General features: G+C 39.1%; 1 protein-coding gene across 2 annotated transcripts in view; it reads left to right on the top strand.

The window, feature by feature from the left end:
* Positions 1 to 25,907, top strand: part of CTNNAL1 (catenin alpha like 1) — a 65,188-nt gene that overhangs the window by 32,519 nt on the left and 6,762 nt on the right. For both annotated transcript variants that reach the window (XM_049627638.1, XM_049627637.1), the window contains exons 7-14: positions 3,121 to 3,321; positions 6,077 to 6,163; positions 9,230 to 9,388; positions 10,982 to 11,074; positions 14,932 to 15,082; positions 20,634 to 20,671; positions 22,644 to 22,694; positions 22,787 to 22,941. In XM_049627638.1, coding sequence (XP_049483595.1) covers positions 3,121 to 3,321; positions 6,077 to 6,163; positions 9,230 to 9,388; positions 10,982 to 11,074; positions 14,932 to 15,082; positions 20,634 to 20,671; positions 22,644 to 22,694; positions 22,787 to 22,941 — 935 coding nt within the window. The remainder of the gene's footprint in view (positions 1 to 3,120; positions 3,322 to 6,076; positions 6,164 to 9,229; positions 9,389 to 10,981; positions 11,075 to 14,931; positions 15,083 to 20,633; positions 20,672 to 22,643; positions 22,695 to 22,786; positions 22,942 to 25,907) is intronic.

The following is a 25,907-nucleotide window of genomic DNA, read 5'->3' as shown; positions in this document are numbered from 1 at the left end:
GTGGCGTAGTTTGTACAAAGAACACTGGTCTTGGTTATGGTCACTACTCTGGCCCCGTGTGGCTGTCCGGTTCAGTGGGAGACTCCTATCCTCTGTTTAGAAGGGCGTTCGCAGTTTTTTGAGTTAGTGCTGTTCTATCCGTGGATGATGACCGACAGCAAATCATTTCTGCTGGAATCTCTACTCTTCCCTGGGCTCTAGGGTTGATACTTTGAGACTGTACTAATAGTATTAATGTTAATTAAAAAAAAATTGTTTAAGTTTATTTTGAGAGAGAGTGTGTGTGCATGTGTGCATGTGCAGGTGGGGGAGGGGCAGAGAGAGGGAGAGAGACAGAATCTCAAGCAGGCTCTGATTTGTCAGTGCAGAGCCCGACACAGGGCTCCAACTCATAAACTGTGAAATCGTGACCTCAGCCAAAATCAAGGGTCTAATGCTTACCAACAGGGCCACCGCCCCATTAATTAAAATTTCTAAATGAACACTAATACATGCTAACATGTATTACTGAGCACTTACTCTGTGCCAGTCCTGTTGGAATGCTTTAAATGTATGTGCCTGTAAAATCCTCATAAGAACTACAGTTATTATTATCCCCATTATACTGTTGAGGAGACTGGGAAACAGAGAGTAAGTAATTTGCCAGCTAGAAGTGCCAGAGTTCGGGTTTGAAACCGGGCAGTGTGACCCAGAGTCCCCGCCATTTTGGGGCAGAACTTCTCAGGGGAAGTCAGAGAGGTGGTGAAGTCGCTCTCTGTGGAAGAGCAGGGGCTGCATCAGGGGGGCCTAGGACATCATCGAGCACAACCCCCTCTCTGACCCCCCTCTCTTCTGGCCCTCGGAAGTCGTCTGATAGGCTAAGGGCTGCAACGAGGATGGAATTCTTTCATCTTTATAATTGCGTGAAGGTCTAAGTAGGAACATGGGGTGAAAGAAAGGCATGGAAAGAACAGTTATTTTAGGGGCCATTCTCTTCATTAAATTATCTAATTTAATCTCTAACTTCCCTTTTAGGTGGGTTTTATTATCGTCATGTTTTTGAGGAGGAAAGCTAGTAAGTGGCCGAGCCCCTCTTTAAACCAGGACTTGCGAATCCCACAGTCCGTGACCTTTCAGGTTATACCTGTGAGTTTGCTGCCTGTCCTGCCCTCTCTTTCCGAGGGGAAAGAAGCTACAAAGATCAGTCATTCTCTTAGAGTTTTTATTGCTCTTTTTATAAAGGCTGAAGGGGCGGGGGGTAGGGGGGGAGGAGACATCTTGTTAAGGGTTACACGATAATTAGGGAAACAGAGCCAGAGCTAGGTCTTTTGCCTCTTGGTGCCATACTTCGGCTCCGGGTTAACTTGGCAGTGCTGTGCCCGTGGTTGCTGCCAGCTGCTCTGGCTGCCGCTTCACTGCCAGGCATTCTGGAGCGACTCTGTCTCATGGCCAGTGGGTATCTCTTTGGCGTCTTACCTTCTTTTCTGATGGAGAGTATCATCTGTAGCAGGAAGCTGCATTACTATGCTCAGTACTGTGAGTGTGGACAAATCTTATGAAACCATGTAAATGAATAGCTTTTGAAAAAACTAAGTTGCTATTTTTCTTAAATTTTTTTAAAGTTTATCTATTTCTGAGAGAGAGCATGAACAGGAGTGGGGCAGAGAGAGAGGGAGACACAGAATCTGAAGCAGGCTCCAGGCTCCAAGCTGTTAGCACAGAGCCCAACACAGGGCTTGAACCCACCAACCACAAAATCATGACCTGAGCCAAAGTCGGATGCTTAACCGACTGAGCCACCCAGGCGGCCCTAAGTTGCTATTAAAAGCATATATATGTTTTCTCAAAAGGGAGAATCAAAAATCTTAAACGTAAATGGTGTGTGGTCAACATGACTGATTTTTATGTTGTAATCCTGTTTAAATTCTAAATCTCAGAGGCTTATTGTTAATTCCATATGTCACTTTTATCCATGTTCTTTCCTAGCTTAAAAGAAAAAAATGCTGTTTACCTAGGATGGAGTAGTTACTGGAGACAACCTGGGCCAAGAGGAGAAGGAAAAGCAAGCCCCCTCTTCCCCACCCACAGCATTTCCAAATCTGGGTATTTCCGTGGGTCATGTGAAAATGGGTCAGATGTAAGGATTATCTGGAAACTATATTTATGAAAGGACTTTAAAGTGCTAAACAAGTGTAAGCTATCCTTATCAGCACATTCATTGTGACCACAGTCATGGTCATCACCATGGATCACCTCTTGGCCCAGGTTGTTTCTGCGACACATCTCATGGACCAGAGGTTAAATGCCGCTGGAGTGGCAGAGTGGCAGTAGAAAGCTGAGAGAGAAAGACTGTGCCAGTGAGCACGTGTCAGTCGCATATTTAGGAAACTCTGAGCACAGGATGGCTGAAGTGACAGGTTGTTTGGGAAGTTGGGGGGTGGTGAGACAGACTGTCAGAAACATCTATAAAGTCAAGACCCTAGAGGATTTTATGTTATGCAGTAGAAATTTGGGCTTAATTTTAGAGGTGGTGAGATGTCAATTAGAGGGAGGTGGCAATATCAGAAACTTTCCATTTTATAAAGATTATACAGGTAGAGAATGATGGGGAATGTTTTGGTCAGGGAGGTGCTGTTGGGGACATAAGACAAAATGTAGAGATAGATTGGGCGCCTAGGAGAGTTTGGCTGAATTGAGAAAGGAAAAACTGATGCCTTTCCCAGCCCTTGCCATTCCCACACCCTCCACACCCTTTCCCCCTGGGCTCAGCACAAGTTAGTATTTGGATGTAGCATCTTCCAGGACTTGGCCTCAGCATTTTCTCAGATGCACATTCTCTACCTGCAAGCTGATTCGTTTTTCCTACCAGTTGCTACACGATAATGCTTTTTCTGCCTTAGTGTTTACTGGTCTCCTAGGAATGTTGTATTAACAGCCATCGCAGTGAGTCTCTGCGTGGCCGCTGGTGGCTCCTGAGCAATGTGTACTGGAGAACAGAGTCATCACTAGAGGTTGTATTTCCCCTGAGCCCTCAGACCGGCGAAGAAATGGCTAGTGTCTCTCTGGGCACTGCTAGAAATTACAGCCCATTTGGTTCGGTGGGAATATTGACTCATAGATGTGTATCCTTTTTGTTCTCAGATGAACATTGAAGCTCTTCGGGAGAATCTTTATTTTCAGTCAAAAGAGAATCTTTCTGCGACTTTGGAAGTCATCTTGGAGCGCACAGAGGACTTTACTGATTCTGCCTACACCAGCCATGAGCACAGGGAGCGCATCTTGGAACTGTCCACTCAGGCGAGGCTGGAACTGCGGCAGTTGATTTCTGTGTGGATTCAAAGTGTAAGAACTTCTTTTCGTCCAAGTGAATCGTATACGTTAGCTTTTCCCTAAAGCTCTGAGCACTGTGGAAGCTAACATAATCACCAGGAGTATGACTGTGGCCTGGAACGGGACAAGGGTATCTCGTGTCTTTTCTCCCCACCCCTTGGCCAAAGCGCCCCTCCCATCCAGTGCTCACAGTATTTGACATTTCTGGGCCTGTTGTTTCTCAGTTTCCATGCTGGCCAGCCTGGATTCTGCACCACCATTACTATCACGAGTTCATCCCATAGTCCCCCCCGTGTCCACCAAATGCACCTCTGGAAAATTCCTCCCCAAAATGCTTCAGAGTGAAGAGCAGAGGGGTAGACCCCCACCTACAAGTTCTTGGGACCCGAGTCTTACTGCCAGAGCCATTCACACGTGCACAGTTCTTAACTCTGAGGACAGCTGATTTATAGAGACGACAATTTAGAAAACTTATTGAGGTCTAGAAGCAGTGAAGACAAGGGTAGATCCACTAGCAAGTGAAAGATTTTTCACCCTTGCCCCAATTCCTGGTCGGAGATTGGTGAGCAACCATTCGAAGGTTAGACTGCTGGTGTGCATAAAGCCTGGGAGGCTATGTGGACTAGAGTGGAAAAGATGGACAGAGTTGGGGGCACGTGGCTGGCTCAGTCGGTAGAGCTTGTGACATTTGGTCTCGTGCTATGAATTCGAGCCCCATACATAGTGTAGAGTTTACCTAGGATTAAAAAAAAAAAAAAAAAAAAAAAAAAAAAAAGATGGACAGAGTGGGACAACACAGAAAGTGTGTATCCAGACTCTTGTAGAGAGTGGTTACAGAATTGAAAGGTGGAGGCCTGAGACTCAGCTCTGGCACCACTTGTTCGTTTCTTAGACCTAGGGTATGTCAAAAAAAGTATGTACCATGGTGTATAACATACAGCATAGATGGAACAAATCTGAAAGCCATGAACAAAAGTTTTGGCAGTAAAGATGAAGAAGGATGAGCACAGAGAGTGAAGCAGCAGTTGACTTTCTTGTAAAGATTGGTTTATCAATGCAGAGTAGACATAAATCAAGGTTTTCTTTTACATTCCTTGGCATCATGACAGTGCAAATGCTCCTATTAACAGGGAAATTAACCTAGAGTAGAGTGGTGTCAGGGCTAAAAGCAATATTTTATGGTTAGTTTGAAATACCTCTGTGATATCGAATCTAAAGTATAGATTGCTTCAGTGTTAAATTTTAAACCCAAAAGTCAATATAAAGAGTTTCTTTGAGGAAGTGCTCTCTCTGTTGGGAATCCAAGTCTATCAATACTTAAATTTGCAATTAACACCTTTCCCATATTTCACAAGCACTCCGATCGCTGGTTCTGCATGCCAGATGTATTGTTCATCCATTCGTTTTTTTCAGCACTTGTTACTGAGTGCCTTTTATATGCCAGGCACTGGAAATCTAAAGATGAATAAGATAAAATCTTTGCCTGCAAGAATTTTGCAATGTAGAAAAATGTGGGAAGGGGTAAGATAAGTACAGAAAGTTTTGTAAGTGCCCAACAGAGGTACAGACCATGTTTTGCATGGAATTGAAGGAGGGCGAATTTATATTTAGGGAGAAGAATTAAGAAGACCTCTTGGGCTGCCTGGGTGGCTTAGTTGGCTGAGTGTCCAACTTTTGATTTTGGCTCAGGTCATGATCCCTGGGTTGTGGGATGGAGCCCTGCATCGGGCGCTGTGCTGAGCATGGAGCTTGCTTCAAATTCTCTCTCTCTCCCTCTGTCTCTCTCTCCCCCCTCCCTCTCTGCCCCTCTCCCTCTGCCCCTCTCACGCTCTCTGTCTCTCTCTAAAATAAAATAAATAAATAAGACTTCTTGAAGATAGGTGACATTTAACAATTTATTTATTCAAAGAAATGAGTACCTACTACCTTCCATTTGCTGTGCTAGGTATTGTGTATTCATTGGTGACTAAAATAAATGTAATCCCAGCCTTTGTGGAATTTACCAAGACCTAGTGGGGGAAGATAGGCTTTAAAGAAAGAAACAAACAAAACAGTTAACTATGTAATTGCAAGCAAGGATGATTACTTAGAAGATTAGAATGGAAAAAAAAAAAAAAAAAGAATGGAAAAGAAGACGGCCTAATTTAGATTGTGTGAACTGAAAAAGCCTTTCTGAGAAAGAGACATTTATGTAGAGACTTGAAGTTAAATAGGATTTTAATTTTTTTTTTTTTTCAACGTTTTTATTTATTTTTGGGACAGAGAGAGACAGAGCATGAACGGGGGAGGGGCAGAGAGAGAGGGAGACACAGAATCGGAAACAGGCTCCAGGCTCCGAGCCATCAGCCCAGAGCCTGACGCGGGGCTCGAACTCACGGACCGCGAGATCGTGACCTGGCTGAAGTCGGACGCTTAACCGACTGCGCCACCCAGGCGCCCCATAGGATTTTAATTTTTAACTCTGTTAAGAGTGAAGAGATGAGCATTCAAGGCAGAAGATAAAATTGATTCATTTTAGACATGATAAATTTATTAAAGACTTAGATTTTAAAAATTAATCTTTTTATAGTCAGAATGGGAAAATGTAACTAAATAGGTAAAATTTTATTTTCCATTCCAGCCATAAACAGGTGAATTTTTTAAATCTACTTTTTCTATAATTCACAGAATGATATTAAACAGTTATTGTAATTTATAGTTCAAGTAAAATTGGAATCACTAGATAAAAAGATGAAGTAACACTATATATATATTTTTCTATTATTAGCAAAGCAAGAAAACAAAAAGTATTGCTGAAGAGCTAGAACTCTCTGTATTGAAAATCAGCCACAGTCTCAATGAACTTAAGAAAGAAGTAAGTATAGTTCGAAACCTAGCCTCTTTTAATTCTTCGCTAATTTTCATGTTGTATGGTATGTATGTGATGCATTAGTATTAGTATGTCTATGTGCCCAGAAAATGGGTTTCCATTTGGAAGCCACCATTTAATTAGTGCCATCATTGTCAAAGCTTGTACATGGATGTTCACAGCAGCTTTATTTATAATAGCCCCAAACTGGAAACAGTCTAAATTTCTATCAACAGAGGAATCGATAAATGAATTTTGGTATAACTATAACAAATACTATTCAACAAAAAGGAACAGTATCAATACAGGTAATAATATGGGTGAATCACTAAAACATAACATGAAGAGGTCAGACATAAAGAGCGTGTGTGTGTGTGTGTGTGTGTGTGTGTGTGTGTGTGTGTGTAATAACATTTAGAAGAAATTCTAGAAAAGGCAATACTAATTTATAGTGACAGAAACCAGATCAGTGGCTGCCTGGGGCCAGAAGTTGGGGAGGAACTTTTTGGGGTAATGGAAATGCAGTAAATATTGATTGCAGTGGTAACCACCACCACAATATAGATGTGTTTGTTAAAACTTATCAAACAGCATCCTTGGTAAATTTTCCTGCATATAAACTATAACCTTAATAAAATTGATTTTTAAAACATTGATTTTTAAAACATTGAGATTTCCCTGCTTCCTGAATGAAAACTTGACCATCCTGTGACTTACTTGATCACTCTCAGGTAATTGCAAGTCTCTTAAAATCAGATGTTTGCCAACTATGACCAGGTTGTCTTTTGTAAATAAAATTTTGGGAGACATAGTCCTGCCTGTGTGCTTACATGTTGTCTACTGTTTTTTCACTACAACAACAGAGTTAGGTGGTTGCAGTTGAAATTGTGCCTAAAATATTTGCTACCTGACCCTTTACAGAGTGAGTTTGCCGGTTCATGGCTTAGGTCCTGAGACACAGTCTCAGTTCAAAAATGAGAATGTTTTATCCAATATATTAATCGCTACTTTGATATTCATTTGATTGTAGGACTTAGCCCCTGTTCCCCAGCCCCACCTAGGGCTTTTGGGACAGAGGTGTGGTCTCTGGTCTCTTTTCATTCTCTTCATCCCCCCCTTTATCTAGCTTCTGTTCCTGATCTTTGCCAAGTGTGGCTCAGGGCCAGAAGAGGGAAAGTGGGGAGGTGGAAAGTTCTTTGGAACTGGCGCCTTTACAGGATGCTTTGGGCTCTGTTTCAAGCTGACTTTGTCTCTCAGGGATGCTTGAGTGTGTTCTTCAGAGCCACTCCTGTGAGACCCTCAGCCCTTCACCGAAACTCCCATGTCACGCGGCTCCATCTACTTTGGGGGTTGCCTGGAGGTGGCACTCAGTAGGCACCTGTCCACTCTCCAAACAGAGCTTCCTTATCTCTAATTCCTTTATTCGTTTACACTTCTGCAGAGTCAAGGGTTCAAGGGAATGAAACTGGGTTTTAGAAATTACATGTATGATGATTTGTTTCACATCTTACTTGGTACTGACCTCTATTGGAACCTTCATTTTTACATCCTGTTAAACATAGAAGGATGTTGTGGGTTATCTTGGTTTAAAAAAAGTCTATCCATTTTTTTTCCAGCCTATTCAATTTTAGCTAAATTACTGTTAAAACTTGACTATCAGTAAGAGAATAAAATCCTTTGCTGATAGACTGAGTGGCTTTCTACCAGCTTCATTTTCCTTACCTCTGAAATAGGTGTAACAACATCAATCTGGAAGAATTTTCAGAAGGAGGAAGGCAGATCATGTCTGTAGAGCTATTGTCGGTTCGTTGCACAGAGTGGAACTTCCAGTTTGTTTGTCCTTTCTCCCTTATGGTTGGTAATAAGTTATCTCTAGACCCACTTATCAGATTTATGTGATTGTGGGCAAGTCACTTGGTCCCTAAGGACCTGTTTCATAGGCTGTAAAATAAAGGGCTGGCATTAGGTATTCTCTAAGGCCCTGATGGTTAAATAGAATATTTTCAAATTCTTATGTGGCATTTAGTTTCCAAAGGAAAGTACATTTTAATGTCTTTGTTTCTGACTGTAATTATTCTCACTTGGTAGCGTGAATGCAGACTACTCTATTGTTAATTTTGTAAATGTCCTATAGTCTGAAATGACGTTGGATTACTTCCAGGAAAAAAAAATCAATGGGCTTAGTTCAAAGTCAGATTTTCCTTAGGACAGTGTTAATAAAAATGATCTCTTCCTGGAGAACCCCAGAATAACCCATCACATCATTTTTTTTTTTTTAAAGACAAAAGGCAGAATGAAAAGATTTTGGAGTTATAGGACCCAAAGATACCTGCTGAGAGTGAGCTATGCTTAAAATCCAATCCAAGTCAAAGACAGCCTTGGGGTTTTGGTTACCCTTTGTCTGTCATTTCTCCTGTGACCCAAGAGTTGGGGAGTAAAGTTCTAGATAGAACTACAGAGAAGCTGTAACCCCCTGAGGGAAGGAGTTGTATCCTACTTGTCATGTATGTCCAGCCTCTAATACAGTGTCTGCCATGGTATGAGCATTTAAAAAAGTTGTGTTGAATACCTAACTGACTGAATCTCACATCAATACCTTTTTAAAAGTCTATGACTAACAAACACTAATCATCATGAACTGCCATTTGATTTTCCTCTTAGTACTCTGAATACCGTCCTCTTAATAAGGAACTGTTCTATTCCTAACTAACTTTTAGAGGAGCAGAAGCATTTTTTTAAGTAAGAGAAAAGCTGTGTGAGAAAGAGCTGGTTAATGGCAGGGTGAAATAGGGACCGGCCACTCTGCACGGGCCGAGCAGTCCATCTTCTACACACAGCATCACTGCCAACATTGGGGACTCAAAGATGTCAGTGTCACTCCCACCCTGGTAGAACTTACAAGCTGCCAGTGCTATACAGCTTCTAGTATTACCACAAGAAACTTGGCACTTTCCTCTCAGTGGATCAAGTGAGATTGCTTTTTCGTTTTTAAATGCTTGTGAGGTGCGTGATTACAGAACCTTCTTGTTTGTTGTCTTTCTTTCATTACCCTTCACCCCCCCACATCTGCAGCTTCACAGTACAGCAACTCAGCTGGCAGCAGATCTGTTAAAATACCATGCTGATCATGTGGTTCTAAAAGCATTAAAACTTACTGGAGTAGAAGGAAATTTAGAAGGTTTGGCTGAATATGCCTGTAAACTCTCTGAACAGAAAGAGCAGCTTGTTGAGGTGAGTAATAGGTTCGTTTGTTAGAATCATTATGGCTTCATGATAGTTGTACTATCATCAGGGAATATTAACAGCTTTTGGTTAACTTTATATGGGCATTTCCTCCATCTTCTTTGCAGTTTTAAAGGTATAATGTTGATCTGTTCTAACAACAGTCCGGCCTCTAAAACCAAACAAAGAATGCTGGAACCCACAGATGCACTTATTATTAATCTTGTCTTTATTCTCTCAGAGAGATTAAGCTGTGGAGTAGAGTAATGGAGATACGTTGTATGATTTGTTTGCATTTGAATCTGTGGGGTCTCAGCCAAAAGAGATGGCATACTTGAATTAGGATCATGTAAAAGGCTTTAATAAAGGAGCTATTCACAACTGCATAGACAGGGTGTGGGGGGACCATGGCAGTGCAGTAATTGGGGTTAGTGACAGTAGAGCTGGTGTTGCTCCCTGGCCCAAATTAACAGGGGGAATGAGTGGTTCCTGGAGGCTGGACGGACACAGAGTCTTCCAGAAAGCTACCTTGAGAGGTTCGATTTCAGGACTAGACACAGAAACAGGCCGAGGCAACCTTGCAAGGAAAGAGCGGGAGAGTAAAGGCTCTTACTCCTTTCATTCCTGCTGGTCTATTGCTGGGGCTTCCCGTTGGCCAAACATAGCTGTAGACCACATATGTCAGTGTCATAAGTTTAAAGTGTACACCATAATGATTTCATATATGTATACATTATGAAATGATCACCACAGTAAATTTACTTAACATCTGTCACCTCAGATAGTTACAGAAAATTCTTCCTTGTGATGGGAACTTCTAAGATCTTAGCAACTTTCAAATACACAAAACAGTACTTTTAACTATAGACTTATATATTATATCCCCAGAACTTATTTATCTTATAGCTGGAGATTTGTACCTTTTGATCACCTTCACTTAATTTTCCCCACCCCAGTGCTGTTATGTTTATAAACCAGATATTATGACTGTAAACAAAGTCGGCATTTATAGGAATCCTGCAGCAATTTTTTTAGTGGAAAAAATGCTTTGTGTCTTAAGTCTCAAGATTTGCAATAATTTTCTCTGATAAAGGTTCTCACTACATCAGCCTTGCCTAATCCAGTGTTATCTCCAGTGAAAGATGTGTTAATTAATTGACCCCGAGGAGAAGTGTTGTTTCTTGGTAGATAGAACGTATAGCTTGACAGAGTGTAGCTGAGGGATCTTGGGCAAGTCACTACTCTAAGTTTCTTCATACATACAATGTGTGGGTACTTACTACGAGATCCTTTCAAAGATTCGTCCCGGTTCTAGTATTCTGTTCCCACTTGCCATTATCAGATAAGAAATAGAGACAAAGAGACAATATGCTCTACCCTTATTGGTTTCTGCTTTATTCCTAGAAAATTTATTGGTAACCAATATAGTGTTATAATAATCTTCTCAGTAATGTACAACTTGATTTTTAATAAGATTTAATTTAATAAGGTTTTAATAAGTTTATGTGTAAGGCTTTGTTTTCTTTCCTAATTATAAAATGAAAACCTGTATTGTGAAGAATGAGAATGTGGAAGTTGAACTATCGAAATGTCTTCTCGTAGGCCTGTCGATTGTTGCGTCATATATCTGGGACAGAACCTCTTGAAATAACCTGTGTACATGCAGAGGAGACATTTCAGGTGACTGGCCAACAGGTATGATCAATAGCAGATCATTGCTTTATATTATGTCTTGTCTGAGTGTCATAACAAACGTTGTGGAAGGAAGATGTGCATGGTTCTGCATAACTAGAAGCCAAATCTATTGAGAGTAACGAAGGTAATGGAGTTTTCATAGATAGCGTGCCTGAACAGAGATTACATTGCCTTGGGTTAGCTACTTATCTGCAAAACTGGAGATCGGCCCATTTAATTGATGTCCTAGTTTATATTTATTTTCAAGAAGCTGTTTACAATGAAGGTTGTTATGACACATTTGAAAAGTAAGTTACCGGGGCTACTGTGGCTCACTCATTTGGCGGAGAGTGTGGCTCTTGGTCTCAGGGTTGTGGGTTCAAGCCCTGCATCGGATGTAGAGATTACTTAAAAAAATAAAATCTTTTAGGGGTGACTGGATGGCTCAGTTGGTTAAGCATCCAACTTCGACTCAGGTCATGATATCACAGTCCGTGAGTTCGAACCCCGCGTCGGGTTCTGTGCTGACAGCTCAGAGCCTGGAGCCTGCTTAGATTCTGTGTTTCCCTTTCTCTCTGCCTCTTCCCCACTCATACTCTGTCTCTGTCTCTCTCTTTCAAAAATAAATAAACATTAAAAAATAAAATCTTTTAAAGAAGTAAGTTACTATTATGGACCAAGCCATAAAATTATTTACGTGTTTTGACCTAGGATTCCTAGGACATAAGCAAATTAGAAAAACAAAAACTAAAGCAATGTTACAGCATTACTTACAATAAGATCCAGTTGGAAGCAAAATAACTATCTGAAATACAAATAATACATTTGAAAAGGCAAATAATACATTTGAAAAGGCAAATAATACATTTGCTGAAAAGGCAAATAATACATTATGACCTTAAAATAATAATTATGACAACTAGAATTAGCAACATTTAAAAGTGTTTTGTTAAAATGTTAGATGATAAAAGCAGGATACAGATTTGTATACTTACTATAATCCTGCTATGAAAATGTTCATAGGAATATGTGGAAATGAAAGTTCTTGTGCTTGTTTGGAAGAGTTGGGAATTATTTTTTTCTGACTTTTCTGAAATATTTCTTTGTGTTTATAATTTCCAAGAGGCTTTTTAAAAATTGATACCCCATTTAATACTGTCCCTGTCAAGTTAAAGAGAAAAGTGAGGACCAGAACTTCATTTCTTTTTTAGGTCTAAGTTCTAAAATACAATTTACCAGGAGTTCTTATTTCATTTATCATGGTCAACCAAGGACTTACTCCTAACTCCTGTGTTTGATGGTAGATGTAGAGCCCTTGGATTTATAGTTGAGAACAGTGCAAGTGACTTAGAGACAGTGGTGACGTGTGTCCTCTAGCAGAACCGTGATGAATGGACGTTAGAAGGACAATAAGCTTCCCTGTAGAGAATAGTGTCAAAGGCTTATTATGGAAGCAGAAACTACATGAGTGACCCTTAGCAATGAGCATCAGCTGAACATTTTATTATAACCAGAGGATCTCTGTTTATTAGGAAAAACCAAGGCTTTAATATTTGCTTGTCCACTTGAGATTCATCCTGCTCACCTTGGCTATAAATGTATTTCAGTGGAATTGAAAGTTTTGACTCTTCTGCCATGTGCCGTCAGCTCTTGTTACCCTCAAGCCCTGCTTGCTACTTGTCTGTAATTCTCTGCTTACTGTTTTTACTGCAGCAGGAATATCAGGGACCACCGTACTTTCTTCTGCAGGGCAGTGATCGAGCCTGTTGTCAACTTCTGACTTGAGAAGTCTTTTTCTTCCACAGCCTCAGCTTTTACTCCTAGTCTTTGCTATCTGTTTCACAAAGGGATCATGTAAAGAATTAGAGCATGTGTCTGGGATAATTTATATTTATTTCTGGACATCTCTACTTTAGCTATGTCATTTTTATAGTTCTTTTAAAATGTCAGATCCTAGGGGTGTCTGGATGGCTCAGTCAGTTGAGCGTCTGACTCTTTAAAATTTTTTTTTTAATATTTATTTATTTTTGAGAGAGAAAGAGAGAGAGACAGAGCATGGATTGCGGGGGGAATGCACAGAGAGAGGGGGAGACACAGAATCTAAAGCAGGCTCTAAGCTGTCAGCGTAGAGCCTGAAGAGGGGCTCGAACCCACGAACCTCGAGATCATGACCTGAGCTGATGTCAAATGCTTAACCGACTGAGCCACCCAGGTGCCCTGAGCATCTGACTCTTGATTCCAGCTCAGGTCATGCTCCCAGGGTTGTAGGATTGGGCTCCACACTGAGTGTGGAGCCTGCTTAAGATTCTCTCCACCCCCTATTCTCTTTCTCCCTCTGCCTCTCTCCCTCCCTCTCTCTCTCTCTCTCTCTCTCTCTCTCTCTCTCTAATTAAAAAAAAAATACACACACACACACACACACACACACACATACATATATATATATATATATATATATATATATATATATATATATATGTATATATGGTGCCCTGGTCAAGAGGGCACTCCTGCTGAAATCTAGCCCGTGGTTCTCTGGCAAGCCCATGTACCCACCTTCCCTGAAGATGGGGAACCTTGTTATGCTCCTGAAGCTGCCACCTACTTGTCAAGCCCTGTGCCCGTGGGACTGTGCCAAACCAGGAGGAGCTTGTAGCTCTAATTCCCTTAGAGGGAGCATGACATGGATCATATCAGTCTTCTGAAAGTTCTTCAGTGACTTCCTATCTCACAGTAAAGTCCAGTCCTTAGTATGTTCCTCATCACATGGCCACTGGTGACCTTCCTGTTTATCATGTCAGTCTAGTCACACTGGCCTGCTGGCTGTTCCCTGAACATACTAGAAGTGTTCCCAGCTCATCCCAAATGACTCGCCCTAGATTCCCTCAAGGCCTCCTTGACTTCTTCAGTTCTTTGTTTTTACATGCCTCCTTTTCGGTGACCTTCTAACACCCTCTATCTCTCTTACCCTTTATTGTCATACATACAATTTATCATCGCTGAAATATCTTAACACTTACTTGTATGTTTTTTATTGTCTGTCTCCCTCATAATGTGAGCCCCATGAAGACAGACAAATTTATCCGTTTCATTCACAGCTGTTTCCCCAGCTCCTGGAACATGGGTACAGTACCTGGCACATAGTAGGTGAATGAATAGCCATATATTAGTTACTTGGTATCTCTGAGCCTCGGTTTCTCTAGCTGTATAACGGGAATAATGTGTATTTGGGAAGGATAGCCAGTATTCTGTTTGTGTGTTTCTGAAGATCAATACTAATGTATATCAAGCACCTAAAAGAGCATCTCAAGAACGTACCTGCCACGTACTCATAGATGTGTGTATACGTTACTACGCCTGCCACTACCAGTAATACTACCCACCTGCCGCTGCCGCTGCTGCTGCTGCCGTTATTACTACTACTGTCATCATCACTATTACTACCCCTACCGCTCCTGATACCAGTGCTGCTGCTGCCACCATTACCACTACCCCTGTGACTGTTGTTGCTGCCACGACTACTCCCCCATCTCTTGTACCTACAGTGCACAGTCCACTCTTTGTAGTCTGTGTAGATAACTCTTTGAATTCTGCGATGGAAGCAACTTCGTTGACCCAGTTTTCCTGAAATAAAGGTCACTGCTCCCTGAACAAATGCTTGTGTAGAATCGTGCATCCTATTTATTTGTGGATCAGCTTAGAAGAAACAGTGAGTTTTGTTCTGTGGGTCTCCACATTGGCCAACATGGAGCTTACGTGTGGAAATCATTTCATAGTTGTTTGTTGAGTTGAACAGCACAGACTTAAGTTTGGTCTCCAGCATGATTCTAAGAACTAAGAGTCTGAAATGCACACCTGTGTCTGTTGTGTTTCATTAGATAATTTCTGCTGCTGAAACATTGACATTGCATCCGTCTAGTAAAATTGCTAAAGAAAACCTAGATGTCTTTTGTGAAGCTTGGGAATCCCAAATTAGTGACATATCAACACTGCTAAGAGAAATCAATGATGTTTTCGAAGGAAGACGAGGTGAGAAACTATCCACATATTTAAACACATTATTATTGTAATTAATTCTATTAGTTTTTTAATGTCAAACCTCAGTTACAAGATGAATTATCTTGTTATCACCCAATGGGTTATTTTTATAGTAACATATAAAAAATTTCCCACAGAAAAATTGGGACGGTGTTGTCTGTCCTTTATTATAGCATCTAAGCAGTATAATTTATTGTACAACAGTGTTGTAGATTTCATTGAAATGTTAATATTCTAGTTTTCTGATTGAAATCCAGTCATTTTATATTTTATCTAAATTTTTTTTTAGTTTTAGTATAAAAGCTCTTCTGTAATACAGTTATTCTCTGATTTAATTCTACTAACTTCATAATGAAATGAATGTAGTTATTTGATTTTTGAATTGCTTTCCTTCCACTTGGATGGAATCTCTTTCTCTGATGACTGCATAATCTTGGAATATTTCCTGTGGTGGGTAAGTTCATTGGTATTTCTACAACATGTAGAATAGCACTGCACAATGTATAGGAAGGCATCCTCTTTATTCTAATAACAACTGGGAGTTTTGTTTCTTTCCCATTGTATGGTGTATCCTCTTATGTTTACGTCTTGTCATGTACTTTTTTCCCTTTGAATGGCTTCTGTTAGTGTCAAGCATGCTTGTTTTTTTTTTTTTTAATAAAATGTCATTTAAGTCACAGTAACATCAAATTACATACTTATTTTTATTGAGTTGCACATTTAAACATTTCATATTTTAAAAAATATGTATTTAGGATAATTGCTGATTTGTTTTTAAAAATCAGGAAATGATAGACTTTGTAAATAGAGCGTAATTTGTAAAGTATAATAAATGTTTGCCATGCTTCTACATTTAAAGATTTCTGTGATAGTCTAAATGGCTTATCATTTTGATGCTTTTATAAAGCATTAATAGGCACATGGATTTTTATGTGAGGCAAGTTTCATATATTAACAGGTAACGTGATATAATTGATCCACATTGAAAGAGGAATGATAATTTAGGCATAGGACTTGTTTAGGAAACGAAGAAAAGTGGCTTCCCTGCCCTTCTCAGCACTAGCATCCACTACAGATAGACCAGAGTTGAAACAGGAAAATCCTACACTTATTTTTGGACTACATAGTCAATTATGGTTTCTTTTCCTCTTAAGCTGGATGTTATGTAAACAGTTTCTTCTTTAGATGTGGGTAACCTGTCCTTGGAAAACCTTAACTTCCTTAGGGCTGAACAGAAATTCTTCTTTAGATGGGAAATTCTGTTGCCTTTAATCAATACTCCATCCATTGTTTACTGGTAAAGTATCTTGCTGTTCAGAAGGATCCTTATGTGGAATTAATTGAGATAGAGTTGGTTGATTTCTTGTACTGCCTTTCTTTGTCCTGACTTTTATCACTAAGCTCATAAGAATAGCTTTTCTGACAAAGAAGTCCAATTCTGGGTTAGCCATTATTGGCTGGACTGAGTCCAGTGTCACAGTGTTGTTTTTCCTGTGCTGTACGGTTATTATGACAAGCCTGCCTGTTACCTTGCACCTGTCCACTGCTTCCCTAAAAGGACAGAGTGTATTCTTCAGATCCTCATTTCTCTCTGCTAGTGTTGTAACTCACGTTACAGCTATTATTGAAAAGCCTTTGCCGTATTCTAGCTACCTTTGTTCTGCTCTGAATATCTTGACTCTCATTACTAGAAAAATTATCAGACATGTTGCAAGTATCGTTTCACCAACCAATTAAGTAGCGCACAACATGGTAAGCAATGAGAAGAGACTTTAGTGTTCTCATGCTTGAAGTCAGTCTCAGAGCCAGGTCATTGTCCCCCTTACCGTGAGACACTCAAATTGCACAATAGGGCCTCCTGGGATTGTTTTAAGAACTCAAAAATCGATAGTTGCCTTACTGCCTTTCTATCTTCATCCATTTCTGCCTTCTTACCCAAACCCCCTGGGAAGCCATGGTCTTCTTTTTGGAAGGGACCCAATCAGGAAGATTCTACTTTCCCTTAGTGCTGAATATGTAATTACAGCATTTAGAATTTGAGCTTATTCTAGATACCTAAATGTGAAAAGGACACTTCTCTCATAGTCTGTAGACTCTACCTCTCCTTTAAGGAAGCTGAATTTCTCTTGTTCTGTTTGAACCATCTTAGAATTAATATGACTGGGCTTCAGGTTATAGGGATGCACCTAGCAGCCCTGTTCCATAGCTCTGCACTTACCATGTCACTTGGCAGATTGGATACATAAGGTGCTGTTCAGTGAAATAGGGAGCATAGAAGGGGGAACAATATGAGCTTGTCTGGGGGACATGGAGTTCGAATCAAGGCAGTGGTCCATCAGACAAGAGATAATGAGGTGATAATAATAGAAATGGAGATAGATAAGAGGACTGATTTAAGAAAAACTTTATAAGTAATATTGGTAGGATTTGGTGATTAATTGAATGCAGAGATGAGGGAAAGTTTGAGGATGACAACTGGGTTTGGATTAGAATACCCCAGTCCTACTCCTGTGGTTACCTAATAATCGCCTTTCCTTCAGTACTTAGCCATTCATTTTAAGTGGGTCTGGGGACGTGGTCATTCTGGTCATGCCACGTAGAACTCCTTCCAGAATCAAAAGAGCTAATTGTAGGAACTTCTAATAGGGAATAACATAGCCCATCTCTAGTGAAATAATGAGGCTTTTCTGTCCTTGGGATATTAGCTTTAGTTTGTAGAGATGCAGAAAAGTTCTGGGTATTGAAAATGAGAGCAGCATTTCTCAATTAGGTTTTCAAAAGAAATCATTTTGGTACTCCCATAAGATGAGAGGGGCTTTTGAGCTGAATTGTGAACTTCGTTTATCTGGAGGTTAAAGTGAGAAGTAAAGACAACAGCTGTCGTGTTGATTTAAGTATTGTTGGTATTTAGGTTGATTTAGGTATTATTGTTTGATTTAGGTCGTGTTGATTTAGTATTAAACTTACGATACCTCTGTGAAAACAGTTCTTTGAAAACCATTTTATAAATCAAACATCAAGTATGTTTTCCCCATAAACATTCCTGTTTTTCCAGTGACTTCTAATGTTTGCATTCGGAAGATAAAAATTGTTTTGTCTAATGTTTTCATCAGAGATACAAATTGCTTATGCCACTTCTTTAATTTGATGTAATAGCTAAACATAACTGAGTCAATACATTTGCTCTGCTTAGAATCAATGGCAGTAATTAGACTTGTATGGAAAAAACAACTATAAAGTTAATATAAAATGATTCAGATTAATGATTTTTGGTATCTTTATTAACTTTTTTCTTTTTTTTTTTTTTTTTTTGTATTATTATCAACTTAACTTGGCTTATATTGGAACTGGGGGAATGAGGGACAACCTTACCTGAATAGCATTATGGGGAAAAACTATTTGAAGAATGGTCAGTTTTGCAATTTTCCTCAAATATGCAAACCATTCTTAGTCCAACTGAATGATGGAAATAGGGAGCAAAACAAATGCCTATAAGACACCCTCAGGGACTGGAAGTGCCAGTTAATTAATTGGTGAATAGCAAACCAGATTATATAAAGGCTCTTTGTTTCATTGCATTTATTTCTCCGTGCCTTCTGGTTTCTTTAACTCTGTTGTTTCTTGGAGAGATAAGAGATTAATATAGTTCGCTTTTTTTTCCTCTTGGAGAATAAAGGTGAACATTTCAGGGATATGGGCACTATGGAGGAGCATAAGAGTAGATAATAATACAAGACTGCTCACACCTAAGCTAATTATGTTAAGTAATGATTATGCTTATTTCTGTAGCTTATTAAGACCACTTTTTTAGGGATATTATGGACAGGATTTGGACTTTGAATTAAGATAAATGGTGAATTTTGAGGTTCTAAATGACTTAAAGTCTTCTATTCACACCTAATTCAGGCACTTTTTATATCAGGGCTGGGCGAAAAGGCATGGAATAATGTCTTCTTTAAGTTTTATTTCTCTCTCTCAATTCTGAGAACAGAACACCATTAATAAAATTCCCTTACAATTCTGATATTACAAACAAATTATTTGAATCATAAAACATATCCTAAGTACCAATGGCTGACCCATAATGACAGTTCGTTTTCTAGATCAGCACTGTTCAATAGAAGTATAACGTGAGCCACATATGTAATTTAAAATTTTATAGGAGGCACATGAAAATTTTCAAAAGAATCCGGTGAAATTCATTTTAATATTTTTTATTTAATCCAATGTGTCCAAAATACTGTTTCAGTTTATAATCAGTACTTAAAAAGTATTAATGAGGTCTTTTACATTTTCTCCCATTATATTAAGTCTTCAAAATCCAATATGTATTTTATTTAGTTTTTAAAATATTTTTGAGAGAGCGAGAGTGTGCATGAGAGTGGGGGAGGGGTGGAGAGAGAGGGAGACAGAGGATCCAGTGCAGAGCCTGATGCAGGGCTTGAACTCACACACCATGCGGTCATGACCTGAGCCGAAGTCAGACACTTAACCGACTGAGCCACCCAGATGCCCCTTCAATATGTATTTTATATTTTAAAGCACATCTCCATTGAGACTGGTCATATTTCAGTTGCTCACTAGTCACATGGCCAGTGGATTCCATATTCAACAGCACAGTTCCAGATGAAGATGTAAACATGTTATGAGCAGGCTCACCTTGTTCATGTAACAGTTGTTCTATAAGGAAGTGTGTGACTTAGTACTCTGACATTGTATTTACTTTTATTAGGTGAAACTATATGAAATTGCTATTTTTGTATTTCAAAGTGGTTGAATATCAGCAATTTCACATGGTTCTACCTAATATATTACAGCTGAACAAAACTTCATTCCTTGAAATCAGGAAGTAATTACTGTTCAAATCTTGTAAATTCTTTCCTCAGATATAACAAGCTAAGCTTAAAAAAAAAATCTACCATCTATTGCAATCTGACTTTATACATGATCCAGAAGTTTGAAAGAGGAAAGCACAGGGATGAAGCGGGCATTATACAGTACCTTACTTTCTATAGTTTCTGTGCTTCCTGCCATGTGTTAATTCACAGCGAAGAGACTGTTATTTGGTTTATTTCATCTTCCTATCTTATGCACTAGAGTTGCTCTCTGACTAGAGGAATACTTTATGAAGTGAGCTGTAAATGATTTGCTTTGATGCTCGCAGAAAAGCAAGTAAGCACTGATAACTCATACTGAGAAAAGAAGAATCTGGTTTCATTAGAGGCAAGCTACTGTAAAAGATTTCACCGTGAATGAAGCTTGTTGTCAATTTAAGTAATTATCACTGAGATATTTTGCCTTTCTGCCATTACATTGGGGGAGGTAGAGATTGTCCAACCAGGTACCTTAGGGATACAACTGTTGACAATCTTCATGTTCACCAATCAAATTACAATTTTGTTTCTGAGACACATTTAATTAATAGACTAAATTATCAAAACTAATGTACTAGCATTCCTATTTAATATTTTAAAAATTAAATGTGAATAATAGAAAATATGCTAATAGAAAATTTGTTTTAAGTTGTATGTGTTATTTGTAGGAGAGAAGTATGGCTACCTTTCACTTCCAAGGCCAATGGTAAGTAGAAGAGTTTTGTACATTTTGGAATGTTTTATTCAAAATTCGAATTGTATATTTGAAACTGATGCGTCTGACTGCGTTCCAAAATAGTGTCCACTAGGTGGCCCGCTTGGTTACATGCATTAAGATGGTTTCTGTACCTTTTCAGGCGTTCCCTTTCAGTCTTCATTAAACACTCTAATAAAAATAACTTGTAAAAGTAAAAAATGATGAAAACACAACCAAATTTAAAAGAATGAGACAGGGTGTAAAATTCTAAATAAAATCTAAAAACTTGCAGGGCATTCTTTTTTAAATGCTTTATCAGTTGCGTTTTAGTCTATCAGACTAAGGAGGAAGATGCACATGATGTGACTGTACCAGGAAGGGCCAGAGATCACAGATGATCTGTATTTTCCAGTGAACATAAGAGGCAGCTTCTATTTGTACATGTGTGCAACTTTATGGTTTCTCTGTTTTCATTTTCTGTCCCATTTCTTCTATAGTAAGCAGCATTAGAAAATCTCAAAAGGGCTATGTTAAATGAGCAAGTATAAACCATGAGACAGAAAACAAAAGGGAAAAGTTAAGGCTCTTGAGTGTTCTGCAGTGAAACTCCTGACAGAATAGCTGGTCAGAAGGATCAAGTCATGGTAATAATAAGAGAAACAATGGGGCGCCTGGGTGGCGCAGTCGGTTAAGCGTCCGACTTCAGCCAGGTCACGATCTCGCGCTCCGTGAGTTCGAGCCCCGCGTCAGGCTCTGGGCTGATGGCTCGGAGCCTGGAGCCTGTTTCCGATTCTGTGTCTCCCTCTCTCTCTCTGCCCCTCCCCTGTTCATGCTCTGTCTCTCTCTGTCCCAAAAATAAAAATAAAAAACGTTGAAAAAAAATTAAAAAAAAAAAAAAATAAGAGAAACAAAAAATGAGAAGGTACACATATGCCTCAAAAGTATTGGTTGATGATCTTTTTCTTTAGCTAAGGGGGTTAGGGTATTTTGTTTTATATTATAAATATAATTATATTTTATAATTATAATTTATACTTTGTGTACATCTACTCAATGTGTGTGTGTGTGTGTGTGTGTGTGTGTGTGTGTGTGTGTGTTTATAGTTTAAGTATATGTTAAAAGAAAAAAGAAAAGGGCTCCCAGCCTCTCCTGCACGTTTCTGTTCACTAGCCCCAGCCATTGTGGCCCAACTAGGGGAGCTCCTACCAGACCTCAGAGTGGGGGAATGGCCGACCTAGGCTGCTGTCTCCTAAGAGCTTCTGCATATATGTTACAAAGAAACATTGCTATTGGTGGTGGTTTCTACTTATGTAAATAGGCATCTGTGGGCTAGCCTGATAACCTAACTACAATATTTTCACCTTAGGGGAACTATATTCTGAGTTCCATATAGCTCACGTAGAAAAAATTACCATTTCAAAAATAGTGGCCCAGCAAACATGTTGATTGAAATATGAAGTGCTAAATTCTAAGTATAATCTCCTATAGGACCTGGGGTAAAGGATTAAGAACTGGGATGTCAATGGCACTTGGGGGCCAAAATTAGCCCTCATAGGACAAATTGGTTAAAGGAACTGAACTCCAGAATCATAACAATAGGAGCATATGGAAAACTACATATAGTGGCTCAGTTTATGACATCATTTCATAAGAATAACTCAACAGAGGGGCCGGGAATGTTTGGAGATATAATACCTGGACTCTGACAAGGTGCACAGGTCCTTAAGTCCTTCTGGGGCATGATCTGCTTTCCCTGGCCTCGGCTTTCTAACTAACTACCTATTCAAAGCTGAACCCACATGCTAGGAGAGTGTTTGCAATTAGTTTGTTTCAACGTGCTTTAATGTAGCTTAAGTTTGTTCTGAAAATGTTCAAATTAAAATTTTATTACAGGTACTTTGTTATGCTTTCTATTACTACTGTATTTCCTCACCATAACTGTACTGTTTTTTAAGATGTCTTAATCTTTTCATTGTCACAGAAGAATAATGCAAACCTGAAATCATTAAAGGCAGAGAAGCCTGACTCTGAGGTAAGACCTTTTCCTTTTAACAGTCTTACTTCTAAACTTCCATTTACATTAATAATGACAATATTGTGGTGATGAAAACGTGTATTTTATAGGAGCAAGCCAAGATAGCAAAGCTTGGACTTAAGCTGGGTTTGCTTACCTCTGATGCCAACTGTGAGATCAAGAAATGGGAGGATCAGGAAAATGAGATTGTTCGAAATGGGCGGAACATGTCCAGTATGGCCTATTCTCTATATTTATTTACTAGGTAAATATAGTGATGTTTTGATCCTTTTAAATCAATTTGATAGTATCCGGTGTGAAGAAAAACTCATGTTAAATCATTGACAGGTTAAAGTCAACTTCCAATATATGGTTAAAAAAAGACCATAAGTTCTTATAATTAAGTGAATGCAACAAGAAGGCATTTATTTAATCAGGATTTAGATTTAGAAGATATCCTCTTTCAGGTTTGTGTCCTTTTCATAATTTTGAAATAATTTTGCATTCTGCTTTTTGTCATTCTATGTATCTGTTTCTCCTAGCCAGCATCAATAAGTTTAGAAAACCTGCCTTTTAACTCTTTATGTAAGTGATTGGTACTTGATTAGATAATACAGATCAAAGACTCCAACCATGAGGCCTACCACCTCAATGGGGGGCCAAATCTCCAGGAATCAGTATTCATAGCAGAGTATTTCCCTAACTTCACTGTTACGAGGCCTACCTTCTCTGTCTTGTCCACATTACAAGAGTCTTGATCACATGCCTCATTGAAGTCCATGTTGATCACATTCCACAATCTTCCACAACAAGCTATACATATGGTAATTTATGTTGCTAAACATTCGTCAGTTATCTGGTCAATAATCTGTTCTAGAATTTTCTCAAAAATGACTTCAAACTTTTCACTAACTTTCTGAAATCTGTCTTTTTTATTTTTAGAAACCTGAAAAATATTTGGGTCTTCTACTCATTTTGATTTTGAAAATATTATCAGCAGTGGGCCACATCTATAAGTTGTTACAGTATTCTGGAATGTAATCCATTTGGTCTGGAGTCTTAAGCTCAATTAAAATAGGATCTCCACTACTCTATGGACATTGGGGTTCAATAAACAGCACCCTTTTTCCCACCCAAGTTCTGAACAAAATGAAAACATAAGCAAAAGAATGGCAGATAGGGGCCAGTAACATTTATATTGATAAAGCTATTATTGGATAATGTCGTTTATGTCCACAAGCAAGTAGCTTTTAAAATGATCTCTAGAATTAAGAAATTGTACTTCGTAGGGACAGAATGTGTCTCTGAACACCTGGAAGAGCAGGTGTCTCCCAAAGGCATCTTTACTTCCAAGAGAAAAAGGAGAAAGGAGAGGGCTACATGTCCAACTTATTTTTGCAAAGTCACCAAAACACTGAAAAGTCCACACACTTCTACAGGATGGAATAAGTGGGAGAGCTGAGAGAAATGAGGGATGTTGTGCTAGTGAAGATTCCTTTGCGTGGAAGGAAGATCAGAGTGAGGAAGAAACATTCATTTCCCTGTTGATGAAATCTTCTAGCTTTTCAAGACAGAGTATTCTGGAGGGTGAGGGAGAAATGATAGGAGTTGAGTAATTTTGCCTCTGTTTAGCAGTCATCTGTTAATACTTTACTGTACTTTCCAGCTTTGGTGACCTTTCCTCTTTGGTGGTTTCCTTCTTTTGTTCTTGTTTTTAGCAAGCTTCTCCTGGGATTGAGTCTTCCTAACACAATTATGGCCTTTTTTTCTTAGTTCCTGTCTTTCAAAAATCAGATGAGTCAAGTGTGCAGAAGAAAGTACAATGGAACTCCTTCGTTTGCCCGCACCAAATGTGCACAGATTGGCAGAGATAACAAAGATCTTGACATTTGGCTGCAATCATGCTAGTTTCCTCATGGTGGTGATAAAAATCAGCAGATCTTTAAACAAAATCTTTTTTTTTTTTTTTTTGATCGGTGAAAACTAGAGAAATATCTTTACTAAGTGAATGTAGTTTGACACATAAAATCATCCTAAACAGAGAATTCATCAGAATTTTTTTAAAGGTTTTATGTATGTATGTATGTATGTTTTGAGAGAGAGAGAAAACATGCTTGTAAGCTTGGGAGGGACAGAGGGAGAGAGAGGGAGAAAATTTTAGGCAGGCTTCACGCTCAGCACAGGGCCAGATGTGGAGCTCAGTCTCGTGACCATGAGATTATGACCTGAGCCAAAATTAAAAGAGTCGGATGCTCAACCGACTGAGCCACTCAGGTGGCTCCTTTGTTAAGTTTTTAACTGTCTCTTTTAGTTCTTGTTTCTTGTTTCAGCATATTTCAGGATGATATGGTCAGCATTTTTTTGTTTCAGAGTGAGGATAGTGTATGACATGCATCCCATAGAGAGAGGGAAGCATGAGTGGCTGCATTATGAGGGGTGGGGATCACTAAAGCTCTGTGGAATGGGACTTGTTACTAGATGTAGTGATTGAACAGGAATGCTGAGTTCAGGGAAAAAATGGGTTTTCCATAGTGGGTGACACCTGGTGCCATTTGACACATCTTGGTGATTTATCTGCGGTCAAATCTCATACTGGCTTTGCTTTCTGCCCACACACTCAGTGTATCTGTCTTTCCCCAACAAATTTTGGTTTTGTTTTGTTTTCCCTTAATACCTGTGGTTTACCGACCTCATGTAGTTGCTTGTTTCTGAGACTCACCTGTTAGCCTTCACAGGATCCAGTTTTACAGTTTTCCTGGGTAGTTTTATAGCTTTTCCTCAGGCTATTGTTATCTTAACAATTTACAGAATTTCTTAGTAATTTATAGATGATTATTCATATTTCTTGATGATTTTAAAGGTTTTATTTTTAAGTAATCTCTACACTCAATATGGGGCTCGAATTTACAATCCCAAGATCGAGAGTTGCATACTCTACCAACTCAGCCAGCCAGGCACCCCTCTTTCTTGATAATTTATATATTTAAGATTTTTTGGTACCTTATAGTTTAAAAAAATTTCAAACTTAAAAGTGCCTTATAGGTTTTTAAGTGGTTTCTGCTTCATAATTTCATTTGATCAGCACAACAATTTATCAGAGAACAGGAATAATTTGTTCACCATCTTACAGATGTTAAGGGTAGAATTGGTTAATAGATTTCTTGTGATTCATGCCAGTCTACTGTTCTTCTTAATGCATTCTGTTGTTCACTTTGCTGTGATTTGCTTTTC

The sequence above is a fragment of the Panthera uncia genome, chromosome D4 (assembly GCF_023721935.1).
Source record: "Panthera uncia isolate 11264 chromosome D4, Puncia_PCG_1.0, whole genome shotgun sequence".
NCBI classification, from domain to species: domain Eukaryota; kingdom Metazoa; phylum Chordata; class Mammalia; order Carnivora; family Felidae; genus Panthera; species Panthera uncia.
The sequence above is the reverse complement of the archived record's forward strand: the minus strand, read 5'-3'. Positions and strand labels throughout refer to the sequence as shown.